Source organism: Teleopsis dalmanni, chromosome 2, assembly GCF_002237135.1.
Source record: "Teleopsis dalmanni isolate 2A chromosome 2, ASM223713v2, whole genome shotgun sequence".
Lineage (NCBI taxonomy): Eukaryota > Metazoa > Arthropoda > Insecta > Diptera > Diopsidae > Teleopsis > Teleopsis dalmanni.
The window spans coordinates 165,157,479-165,169,902 of NC_051847.1; the positions used below are offsets into that span (position 1 = coordinate 165,157,479).

At 26.2% G+C, this 12,424-nt stretch overlaps 1 protein-coding gene across 1 annotated transcript in view; it reads left to right on the forward strand.

The window, feature by feature from the left end:
* LOC119682562 overlaps nt 1-12,424 on the forward strand; it is a gene marked incomplete at its 5' end in the record, with an annotated part of 37,471 nt that overhangs the window by 11,341 nt on the left and 13,706 nt on the right. Inside the window, 2 exon segments of the mRNA XM_038096033.1 lie at nt 561-663; nt 2,423-2,723. Coding sequence (XP_037951961.1) covers nt 561-663; nt 2,423-2,723 — 404 coding nt within the window.

A 12,424-nucleotide genomic window follows, 5' to 3' on the forward strand; every position in this document is an offset into this window, starting at 1 on the left:
ACTGTTGTATTTGCCAGATATGCGATAGGAACTACTCGTAACACTCTTATTTCGCTACACTCAATTCCATTGCATCCTACGTGAAATGAAGGACAAGAAAAAATGGTTGCAAACCTGTAAAACCGACAGGAGATGACTTTGGTGATAAATAATCTGTTGCCTCAGCAGTTGTTGGTTGTACTGTTTGTGCAGTCAGTTGTGTTGGATAAATTCTTTGCTATGTGTTTAAACTTAGAGATAAAATTACTTCATATACGAGAAGTGATTTCAATTATTAAAATATTTATTTTTTTAATTTATGTAAATAAAAGTTGATTCTCTTTTTCTCTTTTATATTCCTTTCTTAACTGTAATTTTTCAATTTGTTAAGTGCAATCCGCCTCAAAAAAGAATAATGTAAACTACAGTATTTCAATATAAATATGTTATATATATTTGGTTTTATTTTTTTTGTTTAGTATATTTTCTTGATTACCCTTATATTTGATTATTACATATTACTTTACAAATTTCAAAACCTCATAGCTTTTGTGCATAATTAATAGAATTTATATTTACAGTTATCACCTACAGAACCAATTAAAGTGCCTAAATCGGTATCTGACAAAAAGCGTTTCTTTGAATCAGCTATGGAGGACCAACATAAACCAACACAAAAATCTGGTAAGAATTGATTACATGAAACAGCCTATAAATAATTTAAGTTTTATTTTAAGGAATAATGCTAGATTTTAAGTTTAATTTTCTTCTTAATTTTTGAAATTTTTTTTTAAGTTAACCAACACTAACGCTAAGGGTAGAGATTTTTGCTTTAAAAGTAATAGTTTCTTTTTATATAGTACATAAACGGAATTATAACAAATTTGTTGGTTTTAGTCTGAAGTTTGTGTGTATGTTAGAGTTAAATCAATAGAGCTCATCTTTATCTTAGTTGCACCAACATTTTTCTTAACTCTTAACTTAACTGTTGTTTTATTAGCCAACTTACGAACTTATTGTGTGATGTATAAATTCATAAGTTAGTTAAAAAAATAAAAATTTTTTATATACATTTTGGTGTAACTAAGACAAAGATTGAGCCTTAATAATAAAACTCTAACATAGAACTTAACTTTTTATATAAGATTCGACTCTATTCCGTAATACACTGCATACATTAAGAGCACCAACTTTACCTTTGCCGTTACCATGACTGTATCTGTCTGACTTCATCTACTCATAATAACCATGGAATTCAAACAACATATTTTTTTAATCTGTAATGAAATATATACATATATCCTATTTGAAGTGATAAATTTATTCCAACGCTTCTTTTAATGTCTTTAACTTGTTCAGTCGACTTTTGTCTTCAAAGTATGTACTATATTGTCAATAGCTTCAAAAGTTTCTACTTTTTATTAACTTTGAAATCACTAACAAAAAATGCCCTAATGGTTTACCAAATGGTGCACCAACCATTCATTACCTACCATTATTTAGTAGTAGATATCGCTCGGTCAATAATTTTTATGAGAATCAGTCTCTTCCTTGTGTGGAGTGATACATTTATTCCAACGCTTGTTTAATATGTTGGTACCTTTTTAATAAATAAATATTTCTATATATTTCTATTCAATAATTGAATGAAAACTTGAAAATGGTTATTTTTCCTCACTTTACAAATCATTTTTTGTAATCACTCTTTCGTATTTTGTTATTACTCAGTGATTCTGACAGTATGCATCTCATTTTAACTTAAACAAAATTTAATTATTTCAAATGTTTTGCTGAAATTTTAATTTTATTTATTCCTAGCAAAGATAAATCTAAACAAGAATCGTTTGTGTAATTACAACGTTGCTACTATGAATTTTAAAGTTCCGATAGAAAACGGTTCTACCAGAGTCTTTCTTTGCTGCTCCATAAACATTAAATCGCACTGAGTCGATGAGAAGAGGAGCAAGAAGCAAATTTAGTTGCAATAATATTTGCGTACAGTACGGTTTGATAGCCAGCATATCACTAAGTTCTCTACGAATTGGTAGTCATGGCAGTTTCCATGTTGGCTTCCTTTAAGTTTCGTTTTAATGAAATAAAAAACTTGAAAGTTTATGCTGTTTATGCTCTGGCTTAGCGTTAGTGACTACTTTGTGCTACTGCAGTCAGTGTATATTCCTTATGCCTTAAGAAATTACTCTAATTCTAGTGAAAAAAGAAACTAGTCTTCTTCACTCTGTACTGTGATTTTATTTATTTATTTCCTAATTTAATTTTGTACTTTTGCTTGTGCTTAAGGATATCTTCCTTAGCGTTCGCGTTTTCATGTCCTTATGTATGGCTATACTTTTCAAAGCAAATTTTTGTATTTATCATTCTAAGTCTGGACATTTTAATGACTTTTTTAAATTTTATCTTACTTTATTTTTTATTTTCTTAATAGAAAAAGTTTTCTCGTTTCTGTCAAAAGATGAAGTCGAGAAGTTGAAACAGGAAGAAGAAAGGAAAATCGCAACCCTTCGTCGTGATAAAAATGCACGATTAGCTGATTTTAGCGGTGGAAGTTTAAATGATGCCACAAATGATGAAGCGGATGGAGCTAAATGCACTGGTAATGAAGAGCATGCAGATCGTACTGAAGATGATGACGATGATGATGATGATGAAGTCGACAATATAGACGTTGATAGCGTATTACGTGATACCATCGCCGATCACAATAAATGTGAAATAGATGATATGAGGTTAGTAAATTTTAATTTTATTTTATAATTCATTACAACAAAAAAAAACTTTAAAATATAGAAATATTATCACATTTATTTATAACATTTTTTTTTTCTATGGTGAAAGTATTTTATTTTATTCGACAAACGCCTCTAAACATTATTTATTGTGTAACACAAATGTATCTATACAAACACCTGCTTTTTACTAAATAGAAGATAAATTTTATTGGTGTTTGTGCTTTGCAATTTTGTAATAATTTTAAAATTATTATAATTTGCAATAAAATCAAAACTTGGATTTAATGTGCTTTTGTGGTTTAAGTTGGAAATAAATTTTTGCTTCTATTTCATCTTATATAGTATAGTATTTATAGTACATAAATTCTAGTAAAGTCTTTAAATAGTTGATTTTCTCTTTTAATTTTCACATGGCTTTATAATATTGATTTAATACAATTAAATTATAGCATATTTAATATTTTTATATAAAATATGCATATCATACAGTTTAATACTCTGTTGCTTGCATTTAAGGTGTTGGCCTCTGCATACTTTATTTTACATATTAATTAATAAAATACAAGCCTTTATTACAAATAAATAGTAAACTCTTTTTACGTTCAATAAAAAAAACAAAAAAAATATTAAAATAACTTTAACATTACCATTAACTGAACTGTAGTTTATTAAGTGCATTGAATATTTATTGTGCATTCAAAATATTAATTCCAGTAAATGCATTTAAAGTGTTAAATTACTCACATATATTACATTGAATATATTTTAAAATATGCGTGAATATGATATATTAAATTAAAATAATTTAAGTTAATAGTTTATTTTAACTTTGAATTTTACAGTAATTATATTTAAGTTATTTAAAATAAATTAATATATAAAAACACAATTAATTTTTAAATATCATATACATTTTTATAAAAAATATCTGTAATATGTATTTTTATGTAATAAATATATCTCCAGAATTTATTTCTGGTTAGTTGGTAACACTGTACTGAATAATTTGAGCTCAATATTGAGCTCAATATGTTTCCATTAGAAGTATATTGTGATTGCAGTCACGTCACGGCAATTGTTGTTACTTTCAATGCAAAGTAAAAATTTAACACTGTCAGCTCACTTCATTTCGCATTGAAAGCAATAACAATTGCCGTGATGTGACTACAATCATAACATGCACCTCAGCGTTTTTGCAATTATACTCTTAAGTGTGTTGCGATCGCATAAAGCCATAATTCTCTTACATTTGTGGTGAAAAAATTAATATAATTCACCAAATGATACTCATTTCACATGGTCTTGTGTGACTTTTTTCAGTTACCGATTGTGATATGATCATATGTAAAACAATTTCAACCGATTTCGATTCCAGTTACAATCTCTTCATGGATATGTTATGCAGACTCTCATGGCTACATCATAATATGTGATATTGTTGTTGTGCACGATATAAATCAAATAATGACAATGAGAGCAAGAGGGAAATTTCAGTTGCACCTTGATTTTCATGTGGTGAGGTTTTCAGTGCCTCGTCATGGTACTCAAAATATTATTGTCCACTAATAATATAGTATATGTATGAAAATGATCACATATCCATATAATATATTACTTTTTCAATCAAAATGTTAGTAGTAGTATATCATTGACAATTGTGATTTGGCTGCTTGCATAACATAGCTTCGTGGTTGTGAGCAGAAAGTAACCAAAATGTTATAAAATAGCAAAAACAGTATAAAGTTCTCAATTGTGATTTGACTGTTTGTATAATACGCTTTTATGGGTCAGACTAATAGAACCAAAAAAACATTAGACCATTCGTCAAATGACTGACTGCATTACATAGTTCTAAAATAAATAAAAGCCATGAATGAGTATAAACATATATACGAAAAATGTGAGTAGGATTGATTCGAGTGCTGATATAGTTATATTGCACTTGAGAAGACCTGTCCTGAAGCTGGCAAAATATGCTGATTATTTAAAATTTTATTTAGTATCTTATTATAAAATACTAAATACTATAGAATTTAATAAATTTTTAGAATGTTTCCCATTGATATTTAGTAAGTTCAGTTTGTAATTTTTAATTAGTTTTATATAATACTAACACATTTTTTTATCCAGTTTAAATAATTAAATTTGATAAGGATTTCAATATTTGTCCGATATGTTAAATTTTACCTGTCCGTGGGCATAAGATGGTATTACTTTTTTTTCCCTTTATTTATTTTGTTTTTAATAATAAATAAGCTCTATTTTCATTTTTCTGGTTGTCCGTAGGGTGTTTGATTTATAGTTCCCACGCACAAAAATATACATATTATTATAAAAATATAAACAAACCGAAATGAAAGACTCAAATTTATGGTAACAAATAACGAAAAACAATTATATTTTTTTTATTAGCAGTTGACCTACGCAAGAATATAAATAAATGTTATGTTTATGAAAATTTAATGAGCACCTTAAGTCTTTTACATAAGTCATTATTATTAAAAAGTTCTTGGCATACTTTAACTAAATCACAGAAAAATATTCATTATTGTTAAATAAAAAAAAAACTTTTATAGTCGTCAAGAACAAATTATAAATGAAAATATTAAATAATAGTCTTATTGATTTTTGTTCTTCAAATGCTTTTAAAATGTACTCAATTTTGCATAAAAATATAAGTTATTATATATATTGTGAAATTAATAAAGAAAGAAAAATTTAGTTAATTAAACAATATTATATACACCTTTAGTTTCTTCAATATTATATACCTCTTTCTATTTTTGTTAATAATATGGTTGATTTTCAAAAAAAATCAACGAATTTAAATAAATAAATTTTATTAAATTATTATAAGTTCGAAGAGCAATGCTATAACTGGGTATATATACTGGAAATTAATAATTGGACTTATTAAAAAACCCGTTAGACTACGGAGAAATTTTTATAAATGAACAGTTATTGGAATTAAAATTTTAAAGATATAGACATACTATTATATCATATTATTATATATTAAAATATCACAAGTACTAAGAAAATTAATCTGAACCTCCGCCAGGTGGAAAAATTGACACAGCTGTAAGCTTTATGTATATAATAGTTTCTTGACAATATAAAAACTTAAAATGAAATGATAATGCAGAAGTAGCATTATTATCATTATTATTACTTCTTTTTAACATAACAGTCTTGGGTGGACCAATGCTTCCTCAACCAATTTTTACCATCTGACTCGAATCGATGCCAAGCCTTACTGCTATGATGTATATAAATATTTAAAATATAAATGCATAAGTACAATATTAATTTTTCTTCTATAGCTAATAATTTTCGGTAACTATGACAAAAAGATCCTTTTGAGGACTAGAAATCTATTGAATAAAAAAGGATATACTGCTGAGAAAATTACAAATCAAGTTAAATAGCGGATCATGCAACTGCTACCAAATACCAAATATCCTCCTTCAGTCTTATTAGATATCGAACTCTGTGTTGTATTGAACTTTATTTTATACCTAACATTGCTTGGTATCGAACGCAGATCCCTAGCAAATGTATCATAACTGATCATATAACTTTTTTCGGTATTGCCAAATATCCATCACTAGTGGTGCCAGATATCGCTTCATCACCACTAACAGGCCAATAACGCATACTCATATATTTACATCCTAAGCTAATGTTGGTTGACCACACGGCTGTTTCGAGTTTTGTTAAATACTCATTATCAGTGGTTTTAGGAATTATTGTGTGGTTTATAAGTCCGCATATAATTATTGAGCTAAACCAATAATATTTTTATATATCACTGGTATAAGTATAAATATCGAGCAATATTCGAAACAATGCTTGTTGTTGTAATTCCCTTTTATTAAAAACCCTTTTTATAAGTAAAATTCTTTCGTCATACATACTAGCTTAGATCATCCTAGCTAGCTATGTATTAAGCCTATATGTTCTCATCTCTCCCTTAATTACCGGAATTACCGGAAGTTTCCTCAATGCAGTGGAAATCTTCTCCTTTCATTCCTAAGAGGTGATTTTAGCGGGTTCAGTCATACATAAATGACTTTAAAAATTAAATTTAAAATATAAATAGTTGTTAATTGAGTTTTATAGATATTAAGAGTTAATATACATATAAAAATAATATACATACGAGTTTAAAATTATACTGCAAATTGTTTTACAAGTATAGTTCAAGTATTTTTATTTAATATAAAAAAAACATTTTTTTTTGTAATAAAATACAAAATATATTTGTATATTAGTTTTCAATATTTTAATAGATTGATTATGATTATTTTATTGGTACTAAATTTATAGTTAACCTTGTTAATGCGTTAAATATTAAATATTAAAACAATTGTTAGTTTATTTCTTTTTATGTTATAATAAAAAAATTCAAAAAATGCATAAATTAATTTTTTATCATAATATTTTGTAGCGAACATTGGCATCACAAAATGAATATGCAAATTATATAAAATCTAAATAACAATACCCCGAACAAAATATTGACCCTGAATAGATATTGTTGCTTTTAAATTAACTTTTGTTTTTCTTTTATTTTAATAATATTAATTAATATCTATATATAGTTATTCATACAATACATGGGTGATTTTTTTTCTTTTTAATATTTCTAATGTAAATTAATACTTGCATTCAAAAAAAAAATTTACCTTAGTTTTGGTGATTTTATATATCAAAAATATCTACTTAAGAATTTTTATGACAAACTAAAGGCAAAAGAAATATTGATGTGTTGTAAACCCAAACTACACTTAATTAATATTTTTAAATTTATTTTTTTAAATATTTTTTAAAATATTTTTTGAACTATTTTTATATTATTATAATTATTGTCTTTCTTTCATTCAATTGAATTTACTGTCATTTAATATTTTTATATTGTATATTGACTGTTTAATACTTTAAAGCTCCTAACGAAATAATTCATCAGTTATGGATGCTTAGAACGATGATTCGAAAAATATGTTCACCAATTTATTTCTCAGCTAAAACTACTATTTATCTAGTATTTTTCTCAACCACAAAAAAAGGGGAACAGAAGCAATGTAATTAATTAGGGGATTTCCTATCAGTTTAATATATTTTAGGTCTTTCCAGTCGTTTTTACTTCTGTGCCTTTTTCGGCTTCAACCATTAAGAATTAATATGCAAGTTTAATATATAATTATTGAATATTATTCTATGTAAATATAAAACAGATTAAATTTTTATAATAACACAAAACTGTATAATTTTAAAGTGTATCTACGACTTGAAAAAGAAGCAAAAATTTAGTTATGTATTAATGGGTTTTATTTCTTCACCTTAAAAATATTGGCAAATAAATATTAAAAATACTTTCACATGTAGTTTGATTTGCATTTCTTAAATATATAATTATCAATCTCTAATTAATATACTTAATTTTTTTTAATAATCACGCTTTAGTCACTATTAGCATTTTTTACACACTTACACACTATCCTTTCCCCTTTCCAGGAACCCACTTGAAGAAATCGAAGCAGTATTTAGAAGCTAATCTCTTTTTATATTTTTTACACTTTTTATAGTTTTAAGTCACTAACTATACTTTTAAAATTAAATTTATTAATAGCAAGAACAAAATTTTTTAAAAAGTATCCTCTCTTAACAAATCTAATGCAAATTTTTATATCAAATAACATTTTTATATACAGGAATTTATACTAATTTGTATCCACACGTTTGTATCCACATTTTACAAAATCAATAAAATTCCAAAAACTGAGACTAAAATTTGCTTCTAGCATTTAAGTAAATGTAAAATTATAACAATTAAATTAAATTCAATTAAAATTCAATTACAATTAAATTAAAATTAAATATATTATTATTTTATGAATTGTTAGTAATAGAATCTCTTACTTCTACTCTCTTCCTCGACACCTTGTTGAAAGGCACCATTGCACCAGCAATACTTGTATTTGTAATCAAGCATATTTATATTTTGAATATTCACAAATTTATATTTGCAAAGACTAAAATTAAAATTAAAATAAAAATAAAATATTCATCTTTCTATTGTTATTACTGTTAACTTTTTTATTTTATACTGGCTTTAGTGAAAGAAAAAATTAAAATCAAATGACAATATTAAAATTAAAACTATTGATAATGTTATAAAATAATAAGAGTTTAATTAAAACAAACATTTATATATATAAATACACACACACACAAACACATTCATATACACACACAGTCACGGCAAACGGATTTATGCACCGTGTTTATTGGTGTTAGTTTATTAATATTAAATTGATATTTTGTTATTTAATATATATATATAAATATATTTTATATAAGTTATAACCAAAAAAAAAAAAAATAAAATATTAATATTAAAACCAAATAATATCGAACACAATATTATGTAAATTAGTTTACTATTTTTAGTATAAAAACTAAACTATTTTTGACTAACCGATATTTATATTATTAAATTATGTTTAGCATTAAGTCTTATACAGAAATGTTTGTATTTAACATTTAAATCTGAAATGCTATATTGAGGTTAAAAAACAAAACCGAAACAAAATAAATATTTTTATTAGCAAATAAAATATCAATGCAAATGTTAATTTTATTTCAAACTAACATTGGGTTTTTCTTTAATTTTTGAATATTGCTTTTTAATTTAATATTATTTATTTTAATTTATTTCTATTAACGCTTTTGGGTGCTGTTTTTATTAAATGAATTTCAAGTTAAATTTCATGAATAACTCTTCTACTGGTGGTTTGTATTGAACGATTTGCATTTAAATAAAATAAATAACATAAGCAGTGCATTATCTGTTATCTATTATCTAAAAGTTTATTCGAAAAAAATCTACGTTTTGGAATCGTTTTTAGAAAATTACTTACAGTAGTTTAGGTATGTATATGCATAAATATATCTATAGCCTATACATAAAAACTTCATGTGTTTATAAATGAAATGATTAGCAATCGCGCTTCAAAATTTATTTCTCTGCATAAGAAAAAAAGGATTATATTATTTTTAGTCAAGCGGTTATATGCTATATGTGACGCAGAAATATACTTTTGAGATATATAATAAAGCTGTTAATAATACATAATCCTATGCATAGTACTACCTTCATAATACATAATCCTATGCATAGTACTACCTTCATAATAGTCATAGTACCTATGAATAGGATAATTTCAATAATTTTCATCCTCGAAAATTAGCATTATCTAATTTTTAAGTTGGCAACTAGGGCTAGTAAAATATACCACTTGGAGAGCTATGCATATTACGCCCTACATAATAATAATAATATGAAATTTCGTTTTAGTTAGCTATGCATATTACGCCCTACATAATAATAATAATATGAAATCTCAGTAACGAAACGATTTAGTATGATTACTAAATAGTTTTAAATCAGCAAATTCTTCCATAAAATAGTGCTCATACGTGGTATATGAGAACCTTAACGGTAGGTTACATTAATAACATTTCTAACACTCAACAATGTACAAGGCCGCAAAAAAGAATCCAGGTTATTCACAATCCTTATCGCTTAAACTATAAATGTGTGAGTTAAGCTTTTGGGTTTCGTACAATGGGGTTCTTCTTATTTCCGAAATAAATTTAATCACTTGTTAGACATTCTACCAATGGTATTTATCACACTGTGTGATAGAAGTATTTATTTATCTTTAATAAAAATGAAATTATTTTTTCGTTTTCTAAATGTTTCAATGATTTAAGGTTAATTTGGGGCTGCTGAACTTAAAAGCCCTATCTATTTCACTACTGAACATCTGGAGCTAGGAAAGATATCTTAGGCCAAACGATCTTTTTAAGAATTGTTTTTAATCATTGAAAATCCACTTTTCTTTTTCATATAATACTAATCATGACAAGGATCAACCTACTAAATTATTTTGTTTTAAAATCCAAATTAACAAATTGAAGTGGATTATTAGGAGTTTCATTTTGATAAACAATTCTGTGTTAATGTTAAAATTGTAGTAGTCTGTTTTGTCGATGCTTATTCCTATACCGTTGTGACGTGAACTATTTCGAATTTTATTATCTAGTATAGTTATAGAGTAGTGTATTTTCACGACATTAATTGTTCTACGAAAATTTGTAATATTAATGTTATATTTTAATATAAATTTAGTCAGGTTTGGTTAGTTTAGGTTAAGTTAAGTCAGTGTTTCGTGTCGAGATTGATTATTAAATTTTTAGATTATGTAGTTAGGTCGGTTTGTGGCACTTTATTGGAGAAACTTGATATGTACTGTTTATTAGTGTTAAATGCTTAATAATACTTGATCAACGTGGAATAATATTTAAGAAATCTTAAACAAACACGATACCAATGAAGACAGAACGTTACGACCCAATTATACACCAACATAATATGACATGTCGACAGCTGCAACAACTTGATACTACAATAAAAAGTTTTGTTAGCACTTACAGCTACAGCTACATTACTAAGTATACTAAGATATTTCTGTACATTAATTTAAGTATTATTAAGTAGTAATCATAAGTGTCTATTACACAGTAATTTTCACCTTAAAGGAAATACAAACTTACCGCTCAACACACTTAATCTGAACCCGTAGCAATGCCTGGTGGTAAGCTACATAAATCCCAGTCATACCTAAGCGATACCAAATAAAGCTGAGTTTCTAGGCAGTTTTCCAGTAGGTATCTTATAGAATATTAATACTTTTTGTTAACATAGGGCTGCTGGAATCCTTACTTCAAACTTTCAGAATTGTGGAGTGTGTTTGGGCATTCAACATCTAATCATTTGGAGCGAGCGTGTTCTTGACAACACAGTGCATTAACACAAAAATATGTTGTTCCAAAGATGTTTCGTTTTTTCATGCGAAAAGTATATTTCAGAAAATATTATTTATCACTTTTAATTGAAGTGAGCATTTGGATTATTTGTTTAATACCAGCATGCGCCGCGTTTAATTATTTGTCACTCTTTTGCTTTCTTAACTGTAATCATTACTTCATTATCCTTGAGTGTACTTCAATTAAGGAACAATTAAAAAAATTAAATTTTACTTTTATTTCCATGATGGCTTCAGTCTAAGGAAGTGTCTTTCTCGCAACTATTAAATTAAAACCCAAACCGCAGAAAGCAGAGTGAGCTTAAATTGTTCGTACTTTTGAACGTAAGGCGGTATTTCTATTAATTTTTTTTGTTTTTAGTAATTTTATTACATTTAGCTTGAAATTGCTCTTCTTAGTTATACTTTCAATTCCACTTTAATTTGGAATTTGTCTTTCATTGGAACAAAGTTAAAATTCTACTTGAGTGATTTATGTTTTCCAATTTACACGTAGTTAAGAAGTTTTAGCTTTTTTTCTACGTTTCAGCTTCACGTTCTCCTTGTGAAAAGTTATTCCTTTCACATGAAACTTTATTATATTTGTTTTACTTTTTTTTATATTTTTATATTGCAATGAGTCCTTGAGTTTTTGTGACGTATTTGTCCTTAGATTTCTTTAAATGAACTTTCTTTCCACTTACCAACGCAGCCAAAGTATTTAGACGTGATAAACTTGTACGCTGTAGTCCTGGCAGATTTATTCAACAATTTGCATGGAGTTTTTCCACTTAGTTTTTTTTTTAATTTTTTTTGTTATTTTTT